Raw genomic sequence first — 12,625 nt, 5'->3', positions numbered from 1 at the left:
AGAATTTTTTTTAATTAAAAATCAAATCAAACTGAATTACAGAAATATATTAAATTAAATTTTCAAAATTAAATTTTTAATTTTTAAAAAAACTTAACGCAAACTCACTCACCCCATTGATTTCACTTCTTTTTCCAGTTGTTTTTTTTTATTTTATTTATTTATTTTTTTTATTCTCTTTAACCAATTAGTCCCTTTGTTGTTGTTACTTAGCTCGCTTCTACTCTTAATATTTTCCAATTTCTGTGTGGCCAATTAAATAAATATGTTTCCATTTTGAATATCTAATCATATGTTATAAACAGATGATATATGTGACTCGGCAGAGAGAGAATTTAATAACTAGAATACAACATAACAAAATTACATTCCCTAACTAATGAGATCAGATGTATGGCACCACCCCTTTGGAGAAGAAAAAAAAAAAAAAACACATCGAAAACTATGAATGGAAATCATTCACAAATATTGTTTCCCTCTAAATTGCATTCACAGTATTCTCAATCACCTCTCGGATTCGAATCCATAGAATCTTCTGGATATGCTTCATCAGACAGCCTTCTCAAATTTTCCCCATTGGTTTGTGAATGTAAACAAGAAGCAAAACTAGACTGTCTCTCACACATCAAGTTTGCAAGTCCATTTTGCTTAATATAATTGTCAAATGGTTCATCAATGTTCATCATGCTCAATCCTGGTACATCCACCTGCATTTCCTCGCGGTTAGGATGACAATTTAGGTCTATTTGTCCAGCACTGGTTTCAGCAACCTCGGTTTGCTTTTTGTTTGGACCAACTTCATTCTCTGAATTATTTACAGTCAACAGTGCATCACTCAATGTGCTAATCATTTCAGATTCATCCTTGCGGTCATTATTGCCCTGGGAAATTTCAGCTTCACGCTCTGATTGACGTTTTTTCTTACGCAGCATGAGGGTTTTAAAGCGGCGCTTTACTGTCATGCACACATTGCATGTACATGTGGGTTTGTGCTTGCCCTTGCCACTAGGTGGCTGAATACAAACAATGCAAGTACAGCCAGGGCGATGCCGGGGATGCTTTGTTGTGGCTCCAACCAACGGCTCATCTGAGTCGCCTATATTGTCTCCTAAAACTGCTGCACTAGCCAAAGCATCTAAGCCAGAAAGCTCACGGTCAGGGGATGGCTTATGTCTCTCTAGGATCCTTCGCTTCTTGAAATCTGGGAACAGATGAAGAGATGGAGAAAAAAAAAAAACGGATAATATTAAGATTCACTGAGGATAAAAGTCCTACATTCTAATTGAAAGCCTTAATAAAGGTATCACCATGACCATTCAATTCCCACAATTAAAATGAGATTGACCATGCAATGCATGTAATAAGATTATTCAAGAGAACTAAGGGTCATAAAACTTGGGTCTTTGTCTAAATTGAAGCATAATGCATGAATCTGAAACATGTAATCTTTATCCACATGACATGCGTAAAAGTTGTTCAGTAACTTGGTTCCTATTTGTAGGTAGAAGGTGCAAAGGGTGAGTATACCTTTGCTCACTCTAAGAAGATTATCCAAATCCTTTGGACTCATCTCCTCTGGTGCAGAACATGAACACCTAGAAGCACATTGTAGACCAGAAAATAAATTAAAAAGCCATGTCTGATTAATTAAAGATTTTCACAAGAAATACTCCAAAATAATACCAAAAATATGAAGAGAGAAAAAACTTCAAACCTGCTTGAATCCCAAACGTTATCTGAACAGGTCCACTTTGGAGGAAGAAGAGCATCCTCTGGCAACTTTCGCCATTTAGAGCAATCATCACATTGAGCCCATTGTTCCTGTCCCCTGAATGAAGGATTGATAAAATCAGCAGCCAATACAAATTATATTGAGCACTTCACTAAATGGAAATTTTCATGCAGAGAACAGTGTCATATTGCTTGCCATATAATGTAGTTATCATTGTTGCAGTGCTTGTGAAGAGAATACTGATGATAACAAGGACAACAACAATAATAATAGGATGATGATCATGATTTTGAGAGAGAGGATTTTGAAAAGAGAAAGATAGGACAAAAGAGGGGAATGAAAAGGCATAAAACGACAGAAAAACAAGAATGCGAGCATAAAAGGAAGAAAAAAAAAAGAATGAGCCAATGCATCTCTCTTTTTTCAAAATTAAAGGTTGAAAGCAGCAAGAAAACTGGAAAGAACATGCTATAATGCCTCGGTTTTCATCAATAACAAGGAATTTCGCATTGTATCATCCCTTGGTTTTTCAAAACAAACAGGACCTTGATCCAAATTAGGTTAGAGTTTGAGAATGCATTAGCGTTGTGCATTACAATGGACACCATGCAAATATAAAAGGTATTATATATCATCAAACCTCAGCTGAAAGAACTGCCACATTTCCATTATCACTTATCAGCAACTTAAGAAAAAAACCATCATTTCTTCCTCTCTGTCAATGCAGAATGAATAAAATGATTAGATAATTTCTTACCAAGACGATCGATCAGTGAATATGGTTCTCTTGCCAAAAACTGGAGGCTCCTAAACAAGATAAACAACATTGATCACAAATTTAACCATAAACAAAAACTCAGAATTTAAAATGTATAGTTCCAATATGGGCAACTTGTGAAGGCAGTTACGAAACTTGTTCATTTTACTTTGCCCACAAAACCTCATTTTTTTCCATATAGACTACATGAAATTGTTGATGTGTCCTTTCCGTCGAGTCTCCATAAGAGACAAATAAGCTTGTCTACTGGCCTACATGACTGCACAATCCTGAAGGAAGAAAAAGGAAGTCTCTCTTCCATAAGTGCATGCTATGAGAAGTTCAGGCAGCAAATTGCTGCTTGCCATGGTCTGTGTGAGAGAGAGGGGGGCTGGGGCAAAATTATTAAGCATAAGGTATTGAGACAAGATGAGTTGACAAGGAGATTGAGTTTTGTTTCCCTGTTTGCAGTTTGGTGAAGCTAGGAAAACACCAAATTAAAACTACAGATGGCAATGATTTAAGCTCTTTCCCCCTTTTTTTTTCTCTTTTCTTTTAGTGTTTGTTTGCTTGAAATTGGGTTCTTGCATTGCAAATGGGTGAGATGGGGTGACTGCTATTGCCTAATTGCATGAATAGCAGTATTTCAAAGAGTCTTGATTAAGATTATGTAGGTTTGGTTTTGCAGAGGCCTACCCTACATGGGCTCAGATTGTGGTTGAGTTGTTTTGGACAGAATGAGGGTTTTAGGGTTCCCTCATTTTAGATTAAAAGAGAAAAAAGCCTTCTTCTTGGACTTGCATCAGTCCATGACTGAGACGGTTCCAACAATGTGAGAACTGCCTCAGATTGTGGTTGAGTTGTTTTGGACAGAATGAGGGTTTTAGGGTTTCCTCATTTTAGATAAAAAAAGGAAAAAAAAAAAAGCCTTCTTCTTGGACGCGGTTCTACCATAGTGAGAAATGGGGATGACAACTTTGAATGAACAGGAATTTTAGATATGCTTTGAAAATCTCAGACATAAACAGAATGGCTCATTTCTGATAGACACATCAAAGATAAAAGGAAGTACATATAACAGAGTTAAAGTCCTGTCCCTTTTGCCTCTAGGGATCACCAGATTCACAATGTAAACATTCCGTAAGCATCTCTTAACAGGACCTGACAGGAAGTACCACGCTTGACACACCAACAGAAGTTTAGAGATGGTTGGAACATATTGAAGTTCAATGATCAAGTGGAATTAAATGACATATGATCACTCATGCAATTTAAACTTCTGAATACATTAAATCATCACTCCATATATAACTGACATTAGATAAACAAACAAAAATGTTGAACATCAGAAACTTACATCATATTCTTCCAATTCATGGTCCTCAATTGTGACAATGCTTGGCTTGACATTTGGGGGTGGACGAAGCAAGTCCTGTGCTTCCTCCCATGTAAGTCGCAGCTCCAAAGCATCTTCACTATGCATGAGTAGTCTCTTACTCTTAGGTCCAATATTCCGAGTCCTCTTCTTCTCAGCCATTGCTAGGGATTGTGCATCCCCATTTATTGTGCCACCATGACTCCCACCCTTGTTCCAGCCAATATCCCCGACAGCTTAACTCAAAAGTACAGACAGACATTTAGGTGAGGATTCTTGCTTTCATAAAAAATTTGGAAAAGACCAGAACCACCACTTACTGCAAAAATACCAGAAAAAGAAGTTTCTGTTGAAGCAGTACCAATAGGAAGTGCAGTTGTTTGGGCTTCCTGTTAATTTAACAAGAGAATTAAGAATATAGAAGTTTGAAAGATATATGAAAGACAAATAGCAGCTGAAAGTAAAAGAACAAGAAAGTGAAGTGAAATGTTCTAATGAGGCTTAACCTGCATATCTGAGTTGTTTCTCGCCTTGCGAAATCCTATGACAAGCTTGCCTCCAGGATCCTTCTGGCTGAATGTTACTTCAATAAAAAAGAGAGCAAATTAGAAGATGGAGTTCATATTCACATCCATTGAGGGAGAGAAGTAAAAATATGAGATCATATAGAAAGGAGATGCAGCAGCATTAGTGCGGTCCTTTTGGAAAAAAATTAAATTCCATAAAAATGGAGAAAAATAAAAGAATTTGGTGAATTGATTTGGTTCAGAGCATCTATGTTCATGCTAAATCTAGTCATATATTTTTTTTTTTTCATTAATGTCGAAGCCATAACCACCAACTCAGCCCACAAAAGGTTTCCTTATAGACCAGTTCATTATCAATAGCTACAGTTATAATAAGTAATGTATATATCTTGAGCATACAGATATTAATGTCAACATTTAAGCAAGAATCGAATCAAGCATGCATATATCCCTTGCTCATTTGTTCTGTATGCTAAAACATAAAATTTAGCATCAAGTACGTAACACATATCTTGAGCACATATGTACTAATATTGACATTTGAACAAGAATTGAGCATGCATACTTGTATCGCCTGCTTGTAATTGCATAGACTGTATACATGGGGTTACACCCTCCAAGACATACATCCTACTGTTGTTATTGGGCCAAAATCTGAACTGAAATGTCCATTCTCTCCCCTTCACATCTTGAATCCTTAAAGGAAGGCCTTCAGATTGAGAAATAGGAGGAAAATATGCCTGCAACAGCCTACAGTTTACAGAAGTACAAAAGAAAAAGAGAAGAGAGGGAATATCGGGGTGGGAAAAAACAGACACAGCCTCCACAGTTTAAAACTTACTTCAGCACATGCTTTTGGGAGAACTAATCGACCAATCCGACCAGCATCACTGGCACTGAGAACCTTCTCAAACAATGGCACAATATTGGAATTCAAGCTGGTAGATAGCATACTTAAGGTTAACACTATTTGAAGGACTAAATGATAAATAAGGGAATACATAAATTTCAATGAAGAAGGTATATCTAACAAATATAACTTAAAACTAAAGGATACTCTCCAGACAATTTTTGCAGCTCTTGATCAGTGATCCTCGGCCAATAACGGGGAAGTAACTGATTCTTCCCCTGCCCCTCAGCAGGTGGTCTTGCAATGCGCAACTCAGGAACTACAGCCTTACTGGTCTTTGAACTCCCAGCAGGGCCAGGTTTTGAGGGCTTGGGCAAAATTGGGCGAGAGCTTTGACCTTGCTGAAAGGGAGGTGTTTTGCTTTTATCTCTTCCTTCAACAACTCCACAAGGATATGGAACAAAGCTTGTAGTTCCTGATGGAGCTCCCAATGTCATACTCAAAGACGGAGCAAGTGATCCATGCATATCCTTCATCTCTAATATTGATCTAATAGTGTCTGGATTGGCAAATTTAGATTCTCCAACTGATGATTGAGATGCATCTGAGAACCCTATGCCAGCTTCCCCAATTATTTGTACGATCTCCTCTTGTCTGAATTGCCCAAGACTTGCATTTTTGTCAGGTCCTTCAGACTGACACAAAAGGTTTGGTTCATTAGCCTCCATGAGTCTGCACAACTGTGCAAGTTTTCCCTCATTAAGAGTACTAGCAGCCACTTGATTTTCTGGAGGAAAGGATTCCAGATCACCAGCATTATTTGTCGTTGATGAACCAAAACAATTGGAAATGTCATAGCTATGGATCTACAACACGAGAAAAGAAAATGAACAAAAATTTGTAAGAAGCCATTAAAACTCTACATCTCTGGCAGACAAATCTTATAACAACTGTTGGCAAAGTTATCATCAAATGCTAACAACACCTTAACAAACCAACTAATAGGAATATATATGTACAAAACAAATTTTTCTATAAAATGAGTTTCCATAATTAATCAGCTATTTTCCAATTTCCATTATCATAATAACTATCTCTGTATAAGCAAGCAATAACCTTGAACCCATATGATCTATAAGATAGTATTAGATAGCATCACGAAAAAGGGGACAAATCAAGATATAAAAGTCACTAAAACAGTAATTCTTGTAATACATTTTGATATTGTTTACCTAGAAGGCTAAAACAAATTTTCACTCCACATTTTGATGCTGACCAGTAGCACTAACAAATTAAAACAGAATCAAGCCATTATACAAATATGCTGATTATGACAATTTGAAATACCAGGAGCTATTCATCTTACCGAGTGAAGTTGAGAACTTCTTGTACAGCTAGTACACCCAATACCGCCAAAGTCCAAAATCTCAAGTAAAGACGAAGATGCTATGCATCCACAATGAAGTCGCTGCCATGTCAATTCAATTAGACCTCTTTATTTTATTATTATTATTATTATTATTATTATTATTATTATTATTATTATTATTATTATTATTATTATTTGCTATCAATTTCAATGAGACTTGAATAGGTTAAGCTAAAGAATGAGAAGATATAGAAGAAATAAAATAAAATCAAGGTGAGTATTGGCTATATGGCTTACCTTACTACATATATTACATTCCCTCCAACCAGATTCTTCCAAGTGGAATGTATCACAGTAAATTGAATTCTCATATGCAGATCTATGGTATAAGGCACATCAAATAAAATGAACAAGGATAAATTGATGAATTAATATATATATATATATATATATATATATATATATATATACAAGAAAAATTTTAAAGCAAACAAAATGATGGATCAGAAACAGAATATTTGTTAAACTGAAGATAAAGCATCATATACATATACAAGAAAAATTTTAAAGCAAACAAAATGATGGATCAGAAACAGAATATTTGTTAAACTGAAGATAAAGCATCTCCCAATAGATACACGGAATTTAGCATTAATATGAAAGTTAAAAACTCTGAAAAATAATGAAACAAACATCATTTCATAATTGCACAACACAAAGCATAGGAAAATCCTTTTCCAGATGACTATAAAGCTTAAAGCAGCCATAAAATTCATAAAAAGAAAACCACAACTAAGGCGTCAAGAAGCTAGATAAAAGACGGAAAAAAATTTTCAACTCTTAGTTATAAACGTTGAGGCGTCCTCTATTAACGACGCGCTACATCAGAGCCCGGGTGTAGTGAGAAATATGCAAGGGTGTAAGGCGTTCACCGAAAGCGACGCGCCATGTCGGCGCCCGGGTGTAATATTGAGTGAGCAAGGGTTCCCACATCATGGACGGGTGTGGGTAAAGAAGTTAGTCCATAGGATAGATAGTATAACAGATAGTGGAACAAAACACAAGATAGACATAGAAAACAATAGAAGATATCATAAAAGGAGACCAATTAGGAAGGAACAGGGTAGGAGGAGGATCAGGGTGGGTAATTGAAATGTTGGATCACTTACAGGAAAATTAATGGAGCTTGTAGATACCTTGGAAAGAAGAAGGGTGAATATTGATTGCATTCAGGAGACTAAATGGGTAGGAGAGAAAAGCAAGAAAGTGGGTAATTCAGGGTACAAACTGTGGTTTACCGGAAAGAAGAGAAATAAGAACAGAGTAGGAGATAAAATTATACTAGTAAAGCTAGTACTAGAAGGAAAAACAATAAATATAGTTAGTGATTATGCCCCACAAATAGGACATGATAATGAGAGTAAACAAAGGTTTTGGGAAGATATGGATGATTTAATGCAAAGCATACCGAATGAAGAGAATATTTTCATTGGTGGAGATTTGAATGGACATGTAGGAAGTGATAGGCAAGGCTATGAGAATGTTCATGGAGGTTTTGGCTTTGGTAGTCGAAATGAGGAGGGAAAAAGCATACTGGATTTTGCTATGACATACGACCTAATACTAGCAAATACCTACTTTATAAAAAGAGAGTCATATTTAGTAACTTTCAAAAGTGGGCAACATAGAAGCCAAATGGACTTCCTCTTAACTAGGAAGACAAATAGAGCTCTATGCAAGGATTGCAAGGTCATTCTAGGAGAGACTTTAACAAGTCAACATCGGTTAGTGGTCTTGGATGTCAAGTTTAGGAACAATTCAAGTAAGGTCAGAAGAAATAGTGTAGCTCGAACAAAGTGGTGGGAGTTCAAAGTAGTAAAGCAAGTGAAGTTCAAAAATGAGCTTCTCGAGTCCGAAGCATGGAAGCTGAATATGGAGGCCAATGATATGTGGATACAGATGGCATCAAAGATTAGAGAAGTAGCTAGAAAAGTACTTGGAGAGTCTAAAGGACATGGACCACACTCAAAAGAGAGATGGTGGTGGAATGAGGAAGTACAAAAGGCAGTGAAGAGAAAAAGGGAATGGTATAAGAAATTACCTAATTGTGATAATAATGAGGCATATGAACAGTACAAGATAGCAAAGAAAGAGGCAAAAAATGCAGTTAGTCAAGCAAGAGCATAGGCATTCGAAAACTTAGATGAGAAACTTGGAACTAAAGAAGGGGAGAAAGATATTTATAGATTAGCAAGGAAGAGAGAAAGGAAATGTCAAGATCTCAATCAAGTTAGGTGCATTAAGGATAAAGAAGGAAAAGTGTTGGTAAAAGATAAGGACATTAAAGAAAGACGGAGAAATTATTTTAATGATCTCTTTAATAATAGTCAAAATGGTAATAGCATGAATATAAACTATAGAACGATAGAAAAGAATGTGAATTATAATAGAAGGATTAGATCTTTAGAAGTAAAGGAAGCACTTAAGAGAATGAAAGTGGATAAAGCCTGTGGAACCGATGGAATAACAATTGAAGTGTGGAAGTGTTTGGGAGATATGGGAGTGGCATGATTAACTAAATTATTTAATAAGATTCTAAACTCAAAGAAAATACCCGATGAATGGAGGAGGAGTATTTTAGTACCTATTTTTAAAAATAAGGAAGACATACAGATTTGCTCGAACTATAGGGGAATTAAACTCATGAGCCATACTATAAAGTTGTGCAAGAGAGTTGTGGAGCATCGACTACGTCATGATACTTCTATCTCTCTCAATCAATTTAGCCTCATGCCCGGTCGTTCAACTATGGAAGCGATCTTTCTCATTAGAAGCTTGATGGAGAAATATAAAGATGTGAAGAAAGATCTACACATGGTTTTTATTGATTTGGAAAAGGCTTATGATAGTGTTCCAAGAGATGTCCTATGGTGTGTGTTAGAACAAAAGAGGATATCTATTAGGTACATACAAGTGTTGAAAGATATGTATGAAGGAGCAACTACTATTGTGCGCACAGTGGGAGGGGACACAAGAGATTTTCCGATCTCAATTGGATTACACAAGGATCAGTTATAAGCCCTTACCTTTTTACATTAGTTTCAGATGAATTGACGAAAAATATACAAGAGAGTATTCCTTGGTGCATGATATTTGCGGATGATATTGTTCTGATAGATGAGACGCAAGAAGGAGTCAATAGAAAGCTAGAGCTTTGGAGAAGTACTCTAGAGTCAAAGGGCTTTAAGTTAAGCAGAACGAAGACAGAATACATGTATTGTAAGTTAAGTGAAGGCTAAACTGGTGATAGGGAAGGAGTTAGTTTGGATGGAGTGGTACTGTCCCAAAGTAATCACTTTAAATATCTTGGGTCAGTCCTTCAAATAGGGGATGTGAGGAGGATATTAGTCATAGGATTAAAGCCGGATGGTTGAAGTGGAGACGTGCCACGGGAGTTTTATGTGATCGCAAGATTCCCAATAAGTTAAAAGGAAAATTTTATCGTATAGCCATACGACCGACTATGTTATATGGTAGTGAGTGTTGAGCATTGAAGGAGTCGTATGCGTCTAAGATAAGAGTTGCAGAGATGAGAATATTAAGGTGGATAAGTAGCCATACTAGACTAGATAAAGTCCGTAACGAGAGTATTAGAGAAAAGGTAGGAGTGGTACTAATTGAGGATAAGTTGAGAGAAGGGAAATTGAGGTGGTTTGGTCATGTGAAGCGTAGACATACGGAGGCTCCAGTTAGACAAGTAGAGCACATTAGGTTAGAGGATAGAAAGAAAAAAAGAGGTAGACCTAAATTGACTTGGAGGAGAGTAGTACAACATGACCTAGAAGCATTACAAATTTATGAGAATTTAACCCAAAATCGTTTAGAGTGTAGAAAGTGAATCCATATAGCCGACCCCAAATTTTTGGGATAAAGGCTTAGTTGAGTTTAGTTGAGTTATTGGCAACAACTATTGAATGCTACCAGTGAGGCTACTTCTTCCTCTAATGTTGGTATATGATGTATTATTAGTTTCTACAGGGCAGATTCACTCTTATATGCATCAATACCAGGAATCCATTTCTAATCAAGATGGAGGACGTATGATACAATAATTAGGCACTTGACAATATTACAGAATTGATCAAGCAATAGGTAAATCCAAAACAATAACAAGTAATTTTTAAATACATTTTTACAGAGTCCAAACCCCCCTCTCACTGCGCTATCCCTTTCCCAGTAAACAAATAATTTGTTGGCCCTGTGAGCACGAAATCATATAGATCAGACAAAATACAATGCAGCCAATTATTCGGAGTTCATTATTATTTATGTGCTCAAATTTATGTGCTCAAAAACATCATGGTTCAATCCAACAAGGTTTCCTTTATAAATTTACAACACTTTCAGGGACATAGAAATTATAACGCAAAATCTTCTTATTAATCTATAACAATAGCCAGTAGCTGCTTTTGGCATTGTAACGTAAAATCTTCTTTTTAATCTATAACAATATCCAGTAACTACTTTTAGCAATAATAAAAAATCATTATTGCTAATATTGTTATCTAATTATGGGTGTCTTAATCATAACATCACATTTTTTTTCTTCCATGTTTAATTACACGACACACCCAATACCATAATGTAGCGCATAACAGAAATCCAAATCCAATCCACAAAAATATCCAAAAAAAATCAAATCCATGAAAATCTTAAATCTAATCATATCCCTAAAATCCCTGACAGCATTGAACCAACTAAAATAGAACAGCTAATAGACGAACTTTAAGCAAGAAAAATCTAAAAATAGAACAAAAATTACCCGCAAGTATAGCAGAGATAAGCATATCCACCAGATCGCAAACGCCAGCCCCTCTTCCATTCACGGGTCGTAGTAGTTCTACACAATGCATTCATGCAAATCTTGGACCCCATTTAATCCCAAAACGAAAAATCAATCCTTCCAACCATAACCACACAACAAAAACCCCAAATCAAAATCCCTCCTAACAAAAACCCACGACAGATCAAAAAATAAAAAAATTCGACCACCTCCCTTACATTCATGCACACACACACGTAATCAAATTCAAATCAATGTCGTATTAAAAAAATCCAATAATCCCAAACATTAAAATCAAGAAAGCAATCGATCAATCTGTGAATTTTAATACCTTGATAAGAAAAACATTGAAATTAGCGAGTAATAGCGGTCCAAGTGGAAGTAAAGGTGAGGCAAAAGACGGTAAAGGAGCGGTTAGAAGAAGAACAGAGCTCAGAAGCGTAACGGCGATGGTGGGTATGTGAGCGAAGACCAAACAAAGAAGGCGTGTTTGCTTCTTTGTCCCCTCTCTCTACATATAGTGTGTATGTAAGTAAATATATGGGGGCGCGGGGGTTAGACTTAGAGAGAGACAGAAGAGAGAGAATGCATGCAAAGCAACAGATGCATAAAATGCATGCACGACACTTGAAGGCACACCGCTTACCAAGTCTTCCCTTTTCTTTTTTTCTTTTTTTTTTTAATTCTAAAAAAGAAATTATGGCTTCGCTGTGAGAAAGGCTGTGCATTTCGGACAGTGATCCGATGGCCCGATGGTTTCGTGGGATTCCGTGACCTGTGATTTGGAGATAAGGGTGATAGGGTGACAGGGAGTTGCATATTAATTTCAATAAAAAAAAAAATATATATATATATATATATATATATATATATATATATATACAAACGCTCCCACTGGCCTTTTGAAGTACTTGTAGTTGTCTAAGCAAAAACTATTTAAAATACTCTCATCTCATAAAAATAAACTTATTTTTATTTATCCTAACCAATTTTTAAGTTTTTTAAATAGTTATTTATTTATTAATTTACTACTCCTTTCTTTACATTTTAAGTGATATTTAAAAAAAATTATTTCACATTATTTATCATTTAATAAATTAACAAAATATTAATTATTTTTTTCAACTTTATTTTTATCTATTATTATTCCCCATGCATTTATCTATTCTTAT

At 35.8% G+C, this 12,625-nt stretch overlaps 1 protein-coding gene across 2 annotated transcripts; it reads right to left on the bottom strand.

The window, feature by feature from the left end:
• Positions 1–311: 311 nt before the first annotated feature.
• Positions 312–12,060, bottom strand: LOC110658538 (B3 domain-containing transcription repressor VAL1). 2 transcript variants are annotated; one of them, XM_058137579.1, is made up of 14 exons: positions 11,785–12,060; positions 11,433–11,570; positions 6,908–6,989; positions 6,608–6,709; positions 5,449–6,107; positions 5,233–5,329; positions 4,957–5,131; positions 4,371–4,447; positions 4,226–4,253; positions 3,847–4,100; positions 2,490–2,539; positions 1,715–1,828; positions 1,528–1,595; positions 312–1,201 (listed from the first exon to the last, which is right to left on the bottom strand). In XM_058137579.1, the coding sequence occupies exons 2-14, from the start codon at positions 11,543–11,545 to the stop codon at positions 501–503; spliced, it is 2,520 nt and encodes an 839-aa protein (XP_057993562.1). In that variant the 5' UTR covers positions 11,546–11,570; positions 11,785–12,060; the 3' UTR covers positions 312–500. The 2 variants fall into 2 exon arrangements, with proteins under 2 accessions (XP_057993562.1, XP_057993561.1); XM_058137578.1 differs by having other exon boundaries at positions 4,196–4,253; positions 11,785–12,059.
• Positions 12,061–12,625: the final 565 nt, after the last annotated feature.

Source organism: Hevea brasiliensis, chromosome 16 (assembly GCF_030052815.1).
Source record: "Hevea brasiliensis isolate MT/VB/25A 57/8 chromosome 16, ASM3005281v1, whole genome shotgun sequence".
In the NCBI taxonomy this organism is placed as follows: domain Eukaryota; kingdom Viridiplantae; phylum Streptophyta; class Magnoliopsida; order Malpighiales; family Euphorbiaceae; genus Hevea; species Hevea brasiliensis.
Note: the sequence above shows the minus strand (reverse complement) of the source record. Positions and strands in the feature narration are given on the sequence as shown.

Bases quoted from the DNA above. Each gene is read 5' to 3' on its own strand.
- LOC110658538 (XM_058137578.1), bottom strand. From the start codon at position 11,545: ATGGGGTCCAAGATTTGCATGAATGCATTGTGTAGAACTACTACGACC. The intron at 4,101-4,195 runs GTATTTTTGCAG...TTTTGAGTTAAG, and splicing joins AACAGAAACTTCTTTTTCTG to CTGTCGGGGATATTGGCTGG. The intron at 1,202-1,527 runs GTATACTCACCC...ATCTGTTCCCAG, and splicing joins TCTTCTTAGAGTGAGCAAAG to ATTTCAAGAAGCGAAGGATC.